The sequence below is a fragment of the Kryptolebias marmoratus genome, linkage group LG6 (genome assembly GCF_001649575.2).
Source record: "Kryptolebias marmoratus isolate JLee-2015 linkage group LG6, ASM164957v2, whole genome shotgun sequence".
In the NCBI taxonomy this organism is placed as follows: Eukaryota; Metazoa; Chordata; class Actinopteri; order Cyprinodontiformes; family Rivulidae; genus Kryptolebias; species Kryptolebias marmoratus.
The window spans coordinates 3,753,869-3,774,212 of NC_051435.1; the positions used below are offsets into that span (position 1 = coordinate 3,753,869).

The following is a 20,344-nucleotide window of genomic DNA, read 5'->3' on the forward strand; positions in this document are numbered from 1 at the left end:
CTATGTTTCTCGGCTGGCCTGGGAACGCCTTGGGATTCCCCCGGAGGAGCTGGCCCAAGTGGCTGGGGAGAGGGAAGTCTGGGTCTCCCTGCTTAGGCTGCTGCCCCCGCGACCCGACCCCGGATAAGCGAAAGAGAATGGATGGATGGATGGATGGATGGGTTGCCTTGCCTGTGATGCAACAACTTTCCGCAGAAAAGTGATTTAATTGTTACGCATCAGATGCACTTTACACAGTATTTCTTCTCTGAAGTTTCTTGCTGTGTCATCACAGATATCTGTCTAGTTTGCTGTGAAAAGTGGCCATCCCAGGTTGCATTTCACAGGTTCCAGGAGCTAAACCAATCGACCGACGCTTGCTCTCAGCAGAGCGACTGAGCCAGCTGCTGCAGTTAAATGAGCTCCGAGCTTGTTGCCAGTTTTCCCTCCTGCAGAAAACCTTTTTTTTTGTCTATGCCAGGTTTGCAAATGCAGAGCAAGCAGGACCAGAAGAGGTGTGGGTTTAAATGCAGAAGTTGTAGAAGAGTTTTGATTTCAGTTTGTGTGTGAGGATGCAAGACCAAGCTCAGGGAGCCAGTCTGAGGATTAAAGGCGCTCTTTATACCTCAGATTCATTATCAGTATCTCCCACAACGGAAGGCAAAGCCAATAATGTTTTTGCCCATGTCTGTGGATGTGTGTGCATGCAAAATATCTCATGACCCACTGGACAAATTTTAATAATTATGAAGGTAATAACTGGCTGTACATCTAAAACTGATTAACTTTTGGAGTCAACCCAGTTTAAGGTGGCTGCCTTAAAAACCACAACCATGGCTATAACTCAGTCAGTTTTACAGATATTGATCTAAAAATTTGGTATCATAGCAGCTGAGACGAATCCCCAACACATATTCTGGAATATTGTTGTTTAAAAGTTTTCATCTTAGTGAAATGTTCAGAAAGAACTCACTGGATGTACATCTACAACTAATTAACTTATAGATTGAACTTATCTGAGATGGCTGCCACACCTAATAAACATTAACCAATGCAAACATGGCTGTAACTCAGTCAATTTATAGATATTGAGTTAAATTCTGGTGAAGTTGTAGCTAAGTCATTCACAACACATAGTCCAAGCACTAGCAGATCAGATATTGTGGTTGTCTATGAGATTAAAATGTTATTTTTAAGGTTTGATCAAAATGGTTATAACTCACTTTTCAACATATGATAATCTTAGTTTAAAACTCTAGCAAGAAAAGGGGATATGCATTTCTTCAAGGAATTCTAGGCCTACCTCACCATTACACTTTAATCTTGTAATTTCTGCTAAGTAACTAAATCCTAATCTTCTCTAAATTTTAGTTTGATGTCATTTTCTCTGGCCTTTACTAGAGTCACGCAAAGTCCTTCCTTACATCCAGTCAAACAGAGCTGGCTGAAACAAAAGAAACACACTGAAAGAGAGGATTTGGTCGAGATAAAAGTGAGACAAAGATTTTCTGGAGAAGGAGCCCAGCTGACCGCTCCGGTCCAGGCATGGATCGATATTAGGTGATGTAGGAGCTGGCGGGGGGTGATTGAGGGAGAAGTAGAAAGGCTAATCATTTCAGTCATTACCCAGCCGTGTGTCCTGATCCCTGGGATTAGCAGACACAGAAACTGGGGAGATGTTGTGTTAGTGCTACATAAGACTATCGGGGATTTGAGGAGCAGAAAACGCTGCCCGTCCCCAGCTGCCTTTGGTAATTGTGTCTGCAGTGCTGCAAATGGGGATCTGGTAAACTGAGTGTATACAGTATATGTTGACTGCACTGTAGGGAAGGAAGAGGAAATGGAGATGGTGTCGGCCTTTGTTTTGCGCATGTTCGTGCACACGTGTAGGAAATTTGAGCAGACAGTCTTGCGTTTTCTCTACCCCCCCTTAACCTCCCCCTTCTGCTCTCGTGCACGATGTGAGCGAGCCGAGTCGTGGGAGAGCTTACATGCTTGCCTGCCCACAAGCTTTTTTGTGAAGCTGAATGTTTGACAGAGTACAAAGAGGCTGGGGAGGTGTGCAAGACCCAGAAATTGACGTGACGTGTGTGAGAATTCCATACAGCAGAACATATGGGGCATGTAGCAATGAGGGAAATCACATTCATGTCAGTGGTCACAGAGCTGAAAGTGGTAATTCAGTCAGCTGCGGTCCCAGTGCATAAACTGCTGTGGGACAAGTACTTACCATGTATAATGATACCGTGTTGTTGGATCCTTGAAAAGGATGTAGATTTAACACAATGGTTCCATTCTACAGGGAAGCTTTGCAGATTTTTTACAATAAGATTAACTTTCTGGTCATAAAGTTATTAACCTATGATCAGTGAGTTTTGCATTTACTCTTCTGTGCTATATTCAGTGATACAGAGCGTTATGACATATTTACAACAAAATGATTTTTATTTTACCATGGGATTAAGAAAATATGACCTTTTTAGCAGAGCAGGGAGCATCAGAAGGTGGTGTTTTTGAAACTCAATCATTAGAGTCTAAAAGAAACTTTATAGTAGTTGGTAAAGACAATGTTTCTGTGTCTGACACATGTGAGTGTAGATCAGGGATTCTCAGAGTCCGGACACAGATCCAGGTCAAACGGCAAGTCGATCCGGACCCAGCCAACATTGTACAAATGCATTCCTAATATAATGCAATGAAGCCAACATTTTATACCTATGAATGAACTGCTAGTTTTGTAAAATAGTCTAGATTTCCTCATTGATCCTGGTCTGAGACTAAAGCTGGGGACACAACACAAAACTTTCAGTCTTTACAGATTTTGAAAAGACTTGTGCTGCACACGAAAGTCTTCACAGACGGCTTTCAGCAGATTTTTGTATGATGAATAAAAGACTTAACAGCTGCACCTGATAAGGGATCACACACTACAGGATTTGTCGATCTAACTAAAGCCACATGAACGCATCAAACTTGGGTGACAATTTAAAGGGTAAACAAACATGGATGACAATCATCTCACTGCTGTTGTCCGCGTCGCTATCTGCGCTTCTGACAGCGTTTCCTGTGTCCCACCCTCTTTTTCTGTGGTTGTTGGCAAACCGTGTAGTTGGATCTGTAATCAGTTCACATTACCTCTTGAAATTCAAGCATGTTTGACTGTTATTATCCCACTGGGTGACTGTTGGCAACCAGATGGTGACTCAAAACTATGAAAAAAACAGGCAATTTTTTCAGCTGCAGTCTCGTTGAATTGATTGTTTGTGACCAAGTCACCGCCAAACCAGGTGGCTGCTTTATGTGCAGACAATTTCTGAAAATCAGTCTATTTTTACATGCTTGCAAAACTGTATTGTAGTTTGATCATGTTATTTTGTTGTCCACCTCTGCCTGCTTTTTACCCACCTCAGCATCTGCCCCCACAATGATTTAATCTACTGGAGTACACTTTAGAGTTTTATCAACAGTTTGGTCAGAACTGGACATTTGGAGCTGTAGCCTCAAATGTTTTGTTAGAAAGCTCTACTGAAGCTTTACTGAAGATGTTCAAAATTCAAGCGACAACTCCATGAGCCTCTGAGAGTCATACGAGGAAATTGTGAGCCCCGCAAACGTTTTAAGACCTTTTGGAGACTCCATTGGGAATGCTGTTTCCAAACCAGTGGCAGCCAGTGAGATTCTGACTTAAGAGGCCTTAAAATCCTGATAAAGTCCAAACTGTTTGCACGTTGTGACAGAGTTCAGGAGGAACTTTAAAATCGTCACCAGAACTGGCTTCAGTCTGGTTGCTTTTGCTCAAGTTGCCACAGAAACGAGCAGCAACTGTTTGTGCTTGAAATGTCATGAGAGAATCTCAAAACGGAGAGAGATCAGCATGGATTTTAAAGCATGGGTTACATAAGTTTGCAGCAGCTTTAACTCTGTACCTCAGCGCCGTAATGGGTTGTTATGAAAAACAGAGAAACTGGCCAATCAGAAGAGGCGTTTAGGAGAGATCAATAAATCCTAACTGTGCTTCAGTTGCTCTTTCAGTGATTATGGGTCATGGCAGAAAGAATTACTGCTCAACAAGTGCTTGACCTCTCTTCACAGAAGGTACAGTGGTTTCAAGGAGGAGCAACAATGGCGCTGATGAATTCGCATGCAATATTTTCTTTCTGAGAGACCCGACACCTACCTACTACAGAGAGTAAGCATGAGCATCTGGCGAAAAAAACCCCTCATGGCTTCTTTTAAGCTACAGTGATCAGACACTGAGGTCAAACCTGCACTGATCTGCAACACTCAGAAGTACAAGAAGCAGGAGAATGGAAGAAAGAGTCTCAGCTTCTGTTCCTCAGAAACAATAACTGGTGACTGTGGGGAACATTTGCAGGCTTTTCAACCACTGTGATGACTTTAAGAAGTAGCTTGCATTCGCTTTTGTTACATTTAGATGTTAACGAATGCCTAATTAACATTTTACAGCTGGTTAGATTTGGTGTTGTGGAGATTTCTGATTACAGATTTTATGCATCAAGTGTTTAAACCGTTAAATGGTGTCTCCAATAAATTGTGTCCTTTTCATTTTGAACTTAAATATTTTTTTTGACTATTATAGTTTTACTAGTTTTTTTTCTTTATTACAAGTAATAATCTAATTGGATTTACATGTTACAGGTCCTGATGAGATTACATGTAATAAAAGAATAAAAGACTCTTGATTATACAACACAGGGGGAATTTGACTCCGCTCGTACTGTGAAAAGGTTGAATATCAACAGCATTTAAGGGCTGAATAACTTGATTTGGAGCATGTTTTTCAGGCCAACAGGGTGCACTGAGAGCACTGGCAGTTATTGCTTTTCAGTCTAGACCATGGCACTGGTCCAGAACCTGAGGTCCCTGTCCTATAAGTGCTACAGCAAGACCTCCAGCAGTATTTAAGGTGTCATTTACCTTCATGTTGAGAAGCTATTTCAGTGCTGAGTGTAAACCACAGAACTTCTTCTCTAAAGGTTAGAAAGGCTGCGTCAACAACTCTGCAGAGTGCTGCAGCGTGAACATTTTTTGTATATATCCAGCACTGTTAGCAGACTCATTCTGAATGTATGCATGGCCACGTTTGTGCTTATTTGTTGTAAATATTCGAACTTCACTGTGTGGCTCTGCTCATAAAAAGACCTTTTTATCTGAATGAATTCATTAAATTACCTTCAATAAGTCACACAGCTTTAAACTTTAACCCAAAGGCACGCAGTTCTCAGTGATTTTCACAGATTGAGACCGTGCACATCAGAATGAGACCGTTATTAAATCTTTAAAGCCCAATGTGGACATTTTGACCTTACCTATCAGCTTCTCGTCGCTGCAAACTTTGTTCCTCGTTCGTTGCGAATTTATAATGCTCATAAACAGAACTTAGAGCACATTTGTGATTTCTTCCAGAGTGTTTCTTGCTGTACTGGTGCTTTATTTAAAATTTACTTTTTGTTTGCCAAAACCAAGGGTACCAAATTTATCAAGAGAATAAGAAAAACCTGCATGTGAACTTTATATTGGTTCCTGAATATATCAGTATGTTGCTTTTTTTTTTTTTTTTATTTGGCAACACCTTGAGTAAGTCTTGCTTCATCACAGTCAGAATAAACATAATGTTTTCAAAAGTCTGTAAATCCCACTACAAAACAGCTGCATTTTTTAATTAAGTCTACTGGGAAACAAAGATTTATTTGCTGCCTAAAAATGTGAAACCGTAGCCTGACTGGCTGAGGCATGCGTGTAAAAGTTCAAGTTTATCTTTAAGCACATTTGAAACCAACTGCTTTTGACCAACGTGCTGTAAATACTTTAAATAAATAACAAACATGTACAAAAAACCATGAAGACAAGTAGTAACTAGTTATAAAAACAAAAAAGCATTAAAACGGAGAAACACTTGTACTCATACTGAAATAACAACCAGTGAATCAAAATGTATTAACAGGAAATTTGCTGAAAACAGCAAGAGCCTGTCTGATATGTAGGGTCGACATCTGGAAAGGTCTGATCACCTCTGTGGACCAGCCTGAACCGCAGGACAACTAAAAGCAAATGATTATTAGACCTAAGAGATCTGGAGAGAACATAAAGCTGCCGAAGGTCAGACAAACACACAGGAGCCTGTCCATTCAGTGCCTTATACTGTGTCAACAATTAAACTTTTAAATCCTAAAACTAACAAGCTGTAGTCTTCAAGTCTTAAGGTTCCTAAAGGTGGCTGCAGGTCCTTTGGGTCAAGATATAATTAGCTCAGTTTTATCCTCATTAAAATTCAGCAAGTTCAGAAGAGATTTTAAATTAAACGCTTAAAGTTTCTTCTTTAAAATCATCAAAGTCGTCTATTAGTAACTTATGATTTGGGTTATGGGCTCTCTTTTAACTTTTAAATTGAGTAAATTCTAAAATTGTACATGCACGATAAAAGTGTTGCCATGAACTCATGGAAGATTTTGCATTCAAGCTCCAGTGATTTGCTTTGCGGTATTGCTGCTTTATGTCTTGTCATCCGGCCAGTTCTGTGACCTGCATGTAAAGCTGAGAATACAAAACGTTCATCGTTCTGCATGACTGGAGGGCGACACGCTGCCTCGCTGCTGTGGCTGCTCTCTAACACCTGCAGCATCAAACATGGCTTCAAACAGAGAAAAAAGAGAAAACACCAGGAGCAAACGGGCCACTTAAAAGGAACTATTCACTCTTCAATGCATTGTGGTTTTGAACTCTGAAGAGGTGATTGAAAGCTGTTGGGATGACTCAATCGCAAAGAAATCCAAACAAAGTTTGCTGACTATATTCAACAGTCAAAGAAAGAAAACTCTGCCGACTTTGACCTTAAAATAAAGTGTTTGACTGAACTTACGCCTGAAAGTGGAAAATTAGGTTAAACCACACCACCAGAGTTCTTCCCAGTTCAATCCAGCATGCCACAAGGGATCGCAAGAAATATCAAAAGTTGCAGGAGGGAAAATGAAAGACATGACACGAGGGAGCAATGCATGGTGGCCGTGGTTGGGGATATTAAAAAGATGGGGAAATGATGCCAAGTTCCACCTCTTCATCTTCTTTTGCAAAGTTGTTCTCATGGGCCCTAGTAAGTTTAAAAATAGAGCTTGTCTAATAGAGAAGAGGGCCGGGGGGTGGTGGGGGGGAGAAGAGCAGCGAAAGAGTCTGGAGGAGTCCTCTGTGGTTGGAGAATGCAATTTGAGATTGGCCAGATTGCTTTTTATTCCTCCTTTCTTCTCCCCGTTGGCCACTCATGAGGCGCGATATGCACCGGTGAGGTCCCTAAGCCGCAATAAGTCTGACGCCAGTACCCACACCACCGCCGAGGAGCCGCCGTGCTCGCAGCACGAGAAAATCAGCGCCATGAAATAAAAGAGGGACTCAGGAAAGATCAGCGGGGATTTGAGAGTGATAGATGAGAGTAAGGCGAGGGAGTGGAGGAGAAAAAGGTGAACAGACGAAGGAGGTGGCTTCAGTGGGGTTTTTGTTGGGATATGGCAGAAATGTAAATGCAGTTCAGTTGGCCAAGGCTGGTGTTTTATTGTCACAGGAGATGCATTGCCACAGGGTTTTATGACAAATTTGTTGTTCAGAATTAATCTTGGTGAGGAATGGGATGAAAGTTAGAAATCGGTTTTAGCTGAATCTCTGATCACATTTTTTTTTTTTCTCTCTCTCTCTTTTCTGTCACTTTTTAGGAGGAGAAGGCTCAGCGGAGACCGGGCAGAAGGAGACGTCCACCTGTGACATTTGCCAGTTTGGGGCAGAGTGTGACGTGGACGCAGAGGATGTTTGGTCAGTTTGCACGCAAAGTTAACACTAATCATCGAGCTTCTGCTCAAATCACATGACATCAGCCTTGTTACTTTGACTCTTTTTAACAGCTCACTTATCCAACTTGTATATTTGCAGCTCTGTCACTGATCTCTTCATATCCCTTTGTGTCTACTTTGTACCCATCTTTGTCACCATCCTGATGGTGATTAATTACACGCCTAAAATAAAAATTAGCAGATTTGAACCAGTTTAATTCTTATTGTATCAGGCTAGATTTTGTTTGGTCTGAATTTCATACAGGCAGCATGTTGAGTCTGGTCCTGGTGCGTTCATTTTATGCACCATGACTCAGCAATTACAGGAGTGGGAGAAGTTTGTTTTGCTGCAGAAAGAAGACGGATCCTTATTCAGCTGTCAGCAATAATAAACAAAATGAATCAATGCAAATGAATACACATCACCATGTACTATGTCCATCCATCCAACCAATCATCCATCCATCCATCCATCATCTGGCATGAGTAAGGATGAATATGATGGTATCTGGTATCTCATAAATGGTAAATAATATTGTTTATGAAATAAAGCACAGCTTGAACCTGTTCAGAATTGAGTGTGGAGCTTGTGCCAATAATAATCATAATAATAATGCATGCATGAGTGCATGCTGAGATGCATGCATGCAGAGATACGTGCATCTAGTAATAGTAGTATCTCACTGTTGGAGACTAGTTGGTGACCCCCAAAATGCAAGAAAATAGCTAATTTTCCGTTGAGGTCTCAGTGAATTCTGAGTATTTGCTACCAAACAACCAGAAAGCCATGTGGCCACAGTTTGAGTTGCCATTTCTTTTAAGATCGCAACCTATTTCTATTTGCACGGTTTGCAAAATTATATTCTAGGCCGTACAAATTGTGTTCCCCACCTCTGCTCAAATTGAACTCTCTGTACACCCACCTTGGCGGGTCCCCATGTTTATGATTTATTATACTGGAGTACACTTTTGAACTGAAGATAGGCTCATTTTGACCAGACTTTTAATAATTATAAGTTATCGTTGGTGTTTGTTTTTAGACCTGGACAGTCACAGCTGTATCTTCAGCTGTTGTCTGTCTTAAGGAGAGCTCCTGTGGAGGTGTCAAAATACAGCTCTAGCTCTGTAGAATTTATAAAAACTAAATTAAAGAGTTTAAGATGTTTGCAACACCTCTGTGAATATTTTGAAATAAAATTTGTCCCACAAATTTTTTGAACATGTTTAAAAAAAGTGAGAAGATTGCAAGCCTCTACAACTCGTGCAAGAAAACTGAAAACCCCCTCAAATGTTAAAGAAAACATTTTGAAGACTTGCTCACAAAAGCTGTTCACTAACTAGTCAGGCCAGTGAGAAACCCTAAAAACATGGGTGCAATTTTGTACCCTGATGTTACAAAATGAGAAGTACTGCTGGGGGTGCGGGTTGGTGGAAGCACCAATTGACCAGCACCCATTTTCAACATTTTGATATTTGTTTAAATGTAAGTTTTGACAGAAAGAATGTAAAGCAGATTTCTTTTTTTATCCTGCACACACCCACTGCTGAACACCCACTGAGGGTTTATTGGATGGCTGACCATTTCATTTAACCTCAATTACCAAAGCAGGGCCGGGAGAGAAAGGAGATTTTCGTTTATGCTGGAAATCCAATTACTATTCTTACAGGACTTGGCAATGTCAGACCAAAAATGACTTTGACTCACACAAGAAAAACTAGTTCAGTGATGAAATAACGTTTGTCATAGATTTAACCATTTATTGCAGATGGGACAGATGTGGGTAATGTGTTTTCTTTTTCCCATTTTAGCTTGTTTGTCTGCGAGGAAGCAGAAGAAGAAAACACCCTGAGGGGTACATAAAAACATGTCTGTGGAAAAACCCAATTAAATGGAGACTCAACTGGTGAACTGTTCCTGCACCAGAATCAGTGCGTTGTACGGCATGAATCAGACTTAAATGAACCAACGCTGCTGATTTGATGTGCAACATAATCAGCCGGTATCAGCAAAGGGGAGGCAGCACTTATAAGAAATCCCAGACGTACCGCTAGAAATTAGAAGTGCCCTGAGAGTACAACTCCATCAAACTGCCTGATGTAATGGAAAGATAATGTACCCTCGTGTGCAATAACCATAATGCCAAGGAACGGCTTCATGATGCATTTTGAGTCTTGTTGCAAATACTGAACAGCTGGAGTCCACTCCTTCTGATGCCACCCACTTTAGCAAATGCACCTTAATACGCCACTAAAACACAGAAATTGATTTATTGGCAATTTCTGAATCCCAACGGGAGAATTTATGAGATCACTGCAGGACAAAGTACAAGTTGCCAGTTTGTGCGCATTAAACTGAAAACATTAAGAAAATGGAGCTTTAATCATATTTAGCACAACCTGAAATAAAGACAATTACACATTACACAAGACAGGAGGAAGGCAACCAACAGTGAGTAAATCAATCCAGTTAAAAAAAAAAAAGTATTTGACATAAATATTATAACAGACATGAATATTTCAGTGTCCCTTCGTGTAAAACGGAAACTACAAGCGGTCTTTAATCTTTAAAAAGCCCCCAGGTGTTTGGATAAGAATGCTTCTGGTGAATAATCAAGAAGGTAATTGCAACCCAACAGTGGGTGATTTCTATGAAACAGCAGCCAACAGGCGCTGTCGTATGAGATTGTTTTGATTAAAATGACAGGTTATTCCAATCAGCAGCAGCTGGTTTTAATCAGACTGTCAGTTAATCACACCGTGATTGGACACGGAGGTGACTGTAATCAAAGGCCTTCTTATTTTCACACAAACAGTCCAGATTAATAAATTATTTTCTTCTGGATTTGAGCGAAGCTTAGAATAAAAACTTGTTCAACATTCTTTGTGTTCACTATCCTTGGTAGGATTTTTTTCTGGGAACGCTGCAGCAGAATCTAGTGGGAGAAAAATGTTACCTTAACTTAAATCTCCTAAAAATAATAATCTCTGCAAATGAGTTATACTACATTACAGACGTAAAAATGTATTCATTTTGATATAAATCCTGATGAGGTTATGGTAAAACTTGTTGATTCAGTTACAGAAGCTAATTAAAAGATTGCAATCTGCACAAAATTCCAGCATAAGCTTAACTTTTTAAAACCTTAAAAACCAGTAAAACTATTAGTATCTATTATACTATCTGGTATCAGATCATGACTGTTACTTTGGATCTGCCTACAACTAAAATGAATCACCGAAAGGGGAAAGGCAGACGATAATATTTTTATCTTTGTTTGTATTTTTGTCTTTTAGCAAAACCACTGAATTTAAAAGAAAACTTTTGGAGTCAACCCTGGTTTAAAAAATGGCTGCCATAGCCATCTAACAGGAAAAAACACAAAAATAGCTCTAAGTTTTACAGATATTAACATAAGATTGTAGTAGTAGCCGAGAGTATTAATCAACGTATATTCTTGACTTCTTGCAATATTGCATGAAATTGTGCAGAACATTATTTTCAAGGCTTTAAGTTTGTTATTTCTCAACAGAAGATTATCTAAAGTTAAAAAAAAACTCTGGCATTAAAGAAAGCGGGCGACATGCATTCCTTCAAAGAACGAGAGGCCTTTAAGTCATTTAGTTTTTTCCCAGAAACAACTGTAGATTTTGGTTGTTTTTTTTTTTTACTCTTTTCTCTTTGTTCTTAACTTTGTTAGCACACTATCAAAGCTGAGAAGTGTCAGGATCAGGATAAAGTGTTGGTTGGTTTCTGGATGACGTAGAGTTTTTGCAAATTGGCACTTTAAAAAACATTTTTAAATCTACATTCTGGTTGATTTTTTGACGTCCTAGCAGGGTTGTGATTCAGCGTGAAGGCGGGCGGAACAAGCAAATGTTTTTGGTGGCTGTAGAAAGACTTCTCCACTTGGCAACGACCCACAAAACCCATCAGTACAAATGTTTCTGCCTTTAAATTTTCTGGCTCTGGAGCAAGAATTTGACCTCCACATTCATTATCTCACACACATATACATATCTTTTAAAGCTCTGATTTGGCTCAGTAGCTTTCCCTAAAGTGCAAAGAGAACTGAAAGTACAGTATGTGAATCACTGAACAATATTTAAAAAGGCTGAAAGGATCCGGAGGTCTGGAATCAAAGTTTTTCAACAAAGAGTACTTCAGTTCAAGTGAGGATGTGCTGGAAAAAAGATTCTCCGAGTGCTTTTTGCATTTGGATGTCTTTTATTTAAACATAATTATTATTTTCATACATCCTGACAGCATAAAATAACACATTCTTGTCTTGTGTAATAAAGGGTAACGCCCGGTCGGAAGAAAATTGCAATTTCAGCTCATTTTCCCTCCAAAGTATTATTGATTCCATTTGTCATCGGTTGTGATTCACGGAAAAATGTATATTTTTTCCTTCTTCTTATGGTTTCAGATAAAGAAAAATGTCCTGAGTGTTGTGGTAAAGATGGTACATGCTTGCTGAGCCTGATTTGGCAGAACGCTGCGCTTGTCTCTGCTGCAGCGACAAGCTTTTATCTGCACGCCATCCCTCTATAGCTCCTTATTCTCCAGGGGCAGCCGGCAGGCAAAAAAAAGACTAATTTGCCCCAGAGGGATCAATAGAGTGTCACAAAATTCCATTTAGATCCATTTGTGGTGTAAAACAGTAATTACCCACAAAAATCTGCACTTTCAGAGGCATCAATAGCAGCAGTGGTGATGGAATTAAAGGAGGGGAGAGGCAGGTAGCTCGGTGGTCTTATTGAGCTGCCAGACGGACACTGACTGTGTGAATGCCGACTTTAAACCTCTGGAGAGAAGACTGAAGGGGGGGGGGGGAGAGTTAAAACCAGCGCTTCTCTTCATATTGTGGGTTCTGTGCAGAACATGAGGGAATATTAATGAAAAAACAAACAAAGAAGGAGGCAAAGGCCAGTTGGAAAGGTTGGAGAGTCTGCGCTCCACTGGGATTCATGGATGCACCCCCCACCCCCACCCCCCAATGCACGAACAACAGAGCAGATTTAAAGTTTTACTTTCCCGTTTTCCCTTTTTTAAAGTTATTTTTGTAATTACTTTTTGTTCTTTTTCCTTTTTTGGTTGTTTAGCAACAGCGGATGTGAGGGACACTTTTTGTTTTGCATTTTTTTATGAAGAATTTGAGGCTTTTTAGGGTCCTTTTAAAGACAAATAGACATTTTTCAATTTGTTTTCATTTATTTGCCTTTTTGTTTTTTCTGTATCTTTTGTGCAGTTTCATATAATGGAGTGTTTTACATTTGATGTCATTAATTCTAACATTTTGCAAAGTTAAGACCCTCTGCACCCGGTCCAGAGGGACCTTTGTCCTTGTAAACAGTTTTTAAAAATGTTTTCATCCAGATGGAAACACAAACAACCAGAACACTGTAGTACCTATGCCAAGCCTGTATGTGGCGCTGTAACAATGACACAACAGGAAAGAAGACATTTTACAATAAACAATAAACTTTTCTTGTCAAAATGTTAAATATTTTTGTTATTTTTAAAGGGGTAGCAGCAGTTTAATTAACAATCTGCTTTAGTTTCTCTCGTGGGGAGCAGCATGAGCTTTTTTTATTTTACATCTGCAATATAATCTTGTTCAAGCTTTACAGGAAAGCTTATTTCACAGGAATGCTGACGCTGATCACAGCTCGTCTCACTGATGTTAGCTACTTATTAGCTTAGCCTAGCACCTTCTGCTGCAGCAGATCACCCGTCTGGGAGTTCGGCTCGTCAGGAAACGGGGACACTGATGCTTTTAAATGCTCAGCATCACGTCGGTGCTGAGCGAGCACTCCGATTGGCTCAGGCATCATTAACCCTGTCTGGGCTGGGTTGCACCTGTCTCCTCATGGTTAAACATGTTGCAGGCTGGATGGGGTGCACCCTGGGGGGGCTAACAGTTGAGAATCAGAGCATTAGAGCATGGATGTAAACAAACACAGCAAACAGGCATGACTGGATTCTGCTGCTGGGTTCTCAGGGTGGGGCTGTGATGGCCTGAGGATGTCCAGGGGAGGGGGGTCTGAGTGTTGATGAGGAGAGAGGGGACAAAGAAGAAGAGAAACTGAGAGAAAAAGAAAACCACAGAGGAGGCATTGTGACAGAACGTGAAACAACACCTTGTTTTAACCCAGCGCAGCAGGAGCACAGCAGTCTTCCACATACACTCATTTATTTCTGGCAGGCAGCTTCAATAAAACTTTGCTTACTACAAATTGAATTTCTATATTTGGAGGTGCTCACCTTGCTCTCTCATCACATCTGTGATCAACTCTGAAAACAGATGCAAAGACATACCATGACTTATTTCCCCTCCCTGCTGCAGACAAACACCAACATCATCTCCCACTTTCTGCTCTCAAACTTGCAGGCTTAAAGATTGATTTTCTTATTTTGACCTTGCTTGTAAGCATGTTAGATTACATGGTGGTGCTTGAATGACCATCGAGCTTGTTAAAATAACTATTTCCTTTCCTCTAGTTTCCAGTGGTGCTAAAATCCGCAGATACACTCCATTCCTGCAGGGATCAGGAAACAAAAAGCAAGAATTTATATTAAAATAGAAAATAAAGACTTTGTCCTGATGTCTTAATATCAATCCCAAGTCTGTATTACATTTAGGTTTTATGGACTCAATCTAAACTCAAATATATTAGCATTTCTGCTTTCTAAGTTTGATTCAGCATCCTTAAAGTTCTGATCAGCCCAGCATTAATAACAAAAAATGCACCTTATTAGATATTTGGTAAATGCCTTAAAACATATTTGGTTTAAATAAATTTAGATTATAAGAGGAACATGGAATTACAACAGCTTTAACTATCCAACGTGTTGGACTGTATCATAGATTATTAGCCCCAAACAGTACATTTTTTGTTAGATTTCATCTGTGAACGCTAATTTTGCTCATTTAGACCCAGATTTTTTACACTAGTCTGTTTAAAATTAAATTGTTCATGGTACAGTTCAGTCCTGAAACTGAACTGATTCTCAAAAACAAGCACAGCCAGTTTTAGTTACGACGAAGAAGCACCACAAATGAGAAACCAGTCACCTATTACCTAATTTAGGATTTCAAGGTACATGCAGTAAATGGAGACTTTCGTCCTTCATGCATTTATTCCTGTAAGTCCTGTAAGTTTTTCTTTGGAGCAAGGTGCTAAAGCTAAGATATGCTCTTTTTGGAGGGGCAATAAATAATGTCACAATTGGCAGTAAACTGTGCATTGCAAAGTCTGTGATTTTCATTTTACATGCACTCCTCCCTCCATGCGCTCTGAAAGGAAAACGTCTATAAATACACACGCTACAAGGCCAGGCATGTAAATCAGTGTCCCCGCACCTTTCAGACACTAACTTAGAGCTGGGCTTGAAAAGGAGATACACACAGATGGGAAATTATGCCAAAAATGACTTCACAACACGTGCAAACGTTGTAAAGCCGTGAAGCCACTCGAGTTACGGGCACGTCTCTGTTTGGATGCAGTCTGTTCCGCTCTGAGATTATCCTGGAGAGTTGACCTGAAGGCATCTAGACTTTGTTTTGATTCTTGAAGACGTTTCGCTTTTCATCAGAGGAGCTTTCTGAGATCAAAACTGAAAGGTGCAGCGATGAGGAGCGAAACGTTTTCAGGAATTAAAAGTAAAAAATAAAATCTTCCTGTTGCTTTTGACTCCACTCGCTCAGATTACAACACCTGTCTGACTTTTGTCTCTGATTTTTCTTTTTTTTTCATTTGACCAAGCACCTGTAGATGATTGTGGGATGTCCTTTCCCTTTAAACATTTTGCCTGTGCCAGTTTGCCTCCATCATTGAACTGGACTCTTAACATTTAATTTCACAAATCACATCAGTTTAGCTGCATGCGGTTGTGTGTATTTATCTGATATTTTTCTCCTACTTTTCTCCCGTTTTCCTTCGACACTCCTGTTTTGTTTCCCGCTCTCCTCCTTCTCTCTGTCTGTGTTTATCTGTTTGCCTTTCTCACTCACTTTTTCAAAGGATTACAGTGAAATTTGAGGCTGAGGATTATGAAAAATCAATGCTATGTTCAGTTGCAACGAGGTTTGCTGCTAGGGATTTGTACAAACATGAGGCAGTTAGTGGATATGTTGGTCTTAGCCACTGTGTGTGTGTGTGTGTGTGTAAGTGTTGAAATGTGCGTAAAGAGGCCTTTTCAGTTCGGAGCCTGCAGACAGTCTGGAGGTGGGGAGGCTTTGATTGGAGGGAAATCGCAGGGAACTAATCAATACGACACATCCTGCTAAGAAAGTATTCTCTGGCGCACACACTCACGGGGCGCACGCTCAGGTGCTTTCACACACATCCATGCACCGATAAGTTTCATTTAACACTTCCCCACCCCTCCGCGTCGCTCCACAGAACGTGTAAAGGAATGATTTGGCATGTGTGAGAGAAGCAGTGGCTAAAACAAGGATTATCACAAGGCGATTTTCTATCCCGCGTGCGTGTGCTTGTGCACGTGTGTCTGCGGGTAGCACTAGGATGTGTTGACGCACTGCAGTCAGGTGGTACAGTGCCCATTGTGGAGAAAGTGAGAAGCCTCATTAAAAATGTATGGAGCCCAGGCATCAGCCACCAAGCGAACAGCAGCCTCTTGGGATGGAAAGCTCCTCCGTGATGGGGATTAGCGTTGGGTAGTGTGCATGAATACATATGTGTGATGATGAGACTATATCATATCTGCTATTTTTAATTGGTGGATGTGAAGAAATCTCTTTTTAGTTCCGAAGCTGCAAAGATCTTGCTTTGATTTGCCTTCCTCGGTTCATTTTTTTTTTGCTGCCTCCTTTCATGTTAAAACTGTTCCAATTTAGATACTGTTTTATGATAACAATGACACTTTAATTGTACGCCTAATCTTGTCTTAAGGGTGGCTTTTTGCAAAATTAAAAACAAGTCTTGCATAATCTTTAAAGGTTAACCCACATTGCAAAAATATCCTTTCTCACTTGCCCCAAGTTGTGTTTAGCTATGCAGATAATTCTGACTTCAACAGATGGCTGTTCTGAGAATTTTGGAGTTCAGTCTTTTCATCTGCTGTAATGCATTCATGGTTTGGCTGTAAATCGGATTGTTTGCAATAATTTGCCGTGATATAAAGTTAAAATTTATAAAAAACATTACTGGACAAATGAGCTCTGGTTTAATTATTTTTGTGCATTTCGGCTTTTCTCCAAATACAGTTCTCAGTTTACCTTCTCATTGGGCATTCGATAATTTTTTTGGCCAAAAGTAAATCTGGAGTTTGGGAATTTAGCTTTGAACACAAGAGGTTGGAGATAGAAATACTAAAGAGCTTTGCATAGGTGCTTATGGGATTTTTATCTAATACTTATTTGCATTGCATAATAATTGTAATTTATATGTTTTGTTATGTCCTAGCCTTACACAAAATGGTCTAAACAGTGAAATAAAATGTAAATAACTCATAACAAGAGTACATATACACCTCAGTTTGAACTTAAACTCCAGCTTAGGATGTTCTGCTGCCAGTTTCCTTCAGATGTCACAAAATTAGTTCATTAAAATAAAACTTGTGGAGTCCAAAGATCAACACTTGAATACCAGACTTTGTGATCCCAATAAGAAAGACTGCAGAGAAAATTATAAAAAAAGAAGAAAAAGGAGAAGAATAAACAATTCAGAAACATGTACCGGTGCAGTTTTTCTTGGAGGAAATAAAGTAAGTATTAGAAAATGGAAATAACTGACACCAAAACCAACCTGTCAAGAAGATCAGACCACCAAAACTCGAGAACTTCGTTCAACAAGGAAACAAAAAGTGTATTTTGACCAGGATTAGCCTTAGACTAGTGGTCATTGTGGTTCATAAAAACCCAACTTTGCTAATAACACATTTTGTCACAATTGTTTCCAAGAGATTAAAAGCATATTTATATATAATAATATAAATCTTTGAATAAATTACTTTGGGTTGTGAGTCTGTCACTGATATTTTGTGGGTGATAAGTTGGAAACTACTGCCTTGGACCATGACTGCTGTGAAAACAATCAGACAGATCTTTCATCGCTCCTGTTCTCTGTTTAACAAAAAAGATTAGGGAACTTTATCCTCTATTCTGGATCTCTGAGTTTGAGTCCTCATTGACTCCTCAGATGAATGGTTTGATTCTTGTGCAGCCAAAATAAAACAAAACGCCTCAGTTTGTCTAAAATACAGTTTAAAGTAAACCATTATCAGATAAGAGTCAGAGCCATGCTGAAGAACACTGAGACAGAAAGTTGGGAGCAATCAGAAATGTTTAGGGCTACAAACCTCATCCTGAATGTCAGAAATGCTTCCTCATATCTGGGTAGTTTAACTCCTGGTTCCAGTAGGGGGAACAGGGGGTAAAGGAAAGAGTCTTCCAAAAGACTTTTGTCTCTGGGAAAGAAAAAAAAACAATCCTGGTGTTTTAAAATGCAGCCGAAGAAGTGAAAGCTAACCCTGAGGGAGCTTCAGAGCTCTGCAGCAGTGGCTGCTCTGTCCAGAGGAGCACTTTGAGTCCACAAAGCTGAGCTTTAAGGAAAAAAAAAGCTGCTCATATTAGTAAAAAAATAAAAGTTTGTTCACACAAAAAATAAATAAATCAATTAAACAACAAAACAAAAAAAGCATCTGTTGCAGTCTCTCCAAACGTGTGAAGGAAGGAACTACATCTTTAACTTGTGACACATGTGAACACTTTAGTGAGACATTTTAGCCCTAATTTCCAAGTTGAGAAGTGAAAAAGGTGAGAATTTACTGTTAGGATCTCAGACATTTCTTTCACACCCTCACAGAAGCAGAAACAGAGTGAGACGTTGCTGAAAAGACTTTTTCCTGGCAGTTGTATCAATTCTTCCACGTCTTTGTGTCAGCGTTGTTCATTGATGGGGCACTGATAAAGATTCCTGTCATCGCCGCAGCCCTAATTACAGCAGAAGCTAGAGAAGGAAACCTTTGTAATTTGTGAAATGTCATTTTAAATTATAAAGTGTTAGTGTCTTGTTGGGTAACACTCTTCTCTTAGAGGACATTCATCGCAGCTACTCATGGGCCGGTAACCGATTTCAAGGTAGACCACATCACTACTATTTTAAATTCCTTTTAATAAGATACCAAGACAGAGTGTTTTTGTTTTATTTTTTATTTTTCCCCTCCTCTGGTCACATGTAGTGCCAGTCAGTGCTGTTTTGAGAATAAAAACAAGAGTTAGTTTGTTAACAGTTGAAATAATTGCATCTTACTGCAGGCTCAATATGAAGGTATTTAATTAATTACTAACATCAGCTTATTAGACTCTCAACATTACTTTACAAAGAGGAGAACAGCACAAAACATATAATATTGGCACAATTAGAATAATAAATAAACATATAAATGCATATAAATTCAACAGCCTGTTGACTGGTGTTTTACCTGACACTATATTACAATAAAAATTTAGATTTACTCTCAATGCATCTGAATAAATGAAAATTTCTGCCATGAACTTAAATGTCATCATAAATAAAAGTGGTACAAATAAAAAAGCAGATCATGAATTGGTTTAAATTTGTGCTGGAAAAAGCTGACACTGATTTTAAACAGACTGTCTCAGTTTCCTTTTTTATATCTGTGCTCTAAAGGTCAAATAACTAGAAATAAATACTTTATTTGGGATGAGTATACTTATATACTCCTAAAGTAAATATAAATAAGCAATATGTGATATTATTTATGCAGCAAAAGTAATAATAACTGAATGAAAATAAATATTAGCAAATAAACTGTGATTTATTATTATTATTATTATTGCTTTAATACAGTGAAACTGTGGTTGTTTCCCTCATACTCATATTGTATCATGAAGCCACTCATTGCAAAGCTTGAAATAAAACATAAAAAATGAACTGAACTAAATTAAATGATGCAGTTTGAAAGAGTTTAGTCCATCAGTTTTCTAGTTATGTTGATTGCTATTCTGAAATGTGCGCTCAATATAAACAAACCACTTTTATCTGTATATTTACTCAACAAATCTGAGTGTAAATCCCAGTTGGCATTTCTATGGACATTGTCATTGTTTACCTATTTTCAGTCACTTCGGCTGTTTTCGTAGCTAAACAAACACATTTGCTTACAATTAACCATCAGTATGAGCAGAAAATTGTGCAGATTTTTTTTTTTACTTCATGAATTTACAATTTTTTTTTATCAGTTTTCATGACATTGCAATGAGTACCTTTTTAATTTTTCACAAATGCAACTAATTAGGAATATATATGTATTTTTCATTTGCCTTGAAACTTTGCTTAAAATCCATCCTGGGTTTTTTAATGCAAATAAAAAGCTAATTAACTGTGGAAATCAAAACTCATATAGTATTCGTGAATGAAAGGTCACAGGCTGCCAATATGCTTTTAGAGTCTCAGATTTGATCAGTATTGGAGAATCTGGCTCTGTATTTACTTGGTATTGGATTGATACCAGATTTTGCCATATTGCAGACTAATTGCAG

The 20,344-nt window shown here is 39.2% G+C and overlaps 1 protein-coding gene across 1 annotated transcript in view; it reads left to right on the forward strand.

Moving 5' to 3' along the window:
- Window positions 1-20,344, forward strand: part of tmeff2a (transmembrane protein with EGF-like and two follistatin-like domains 2a) — a 131,090-nt gene that overhangs the window by 97,581 nt on the left and 13,165 nt on the right. The window contains exon 5 of the mRNA XM_017430399.3: window positions 7,701-7,797. Within this exon, the coding sequence (XP_017285888.1) occupies window positions 7,701-7,797 (97 nt within the window). The remainder of the gene's footprint in view (window positions 1-7,700; window positions 7,798-20,344) is intronic.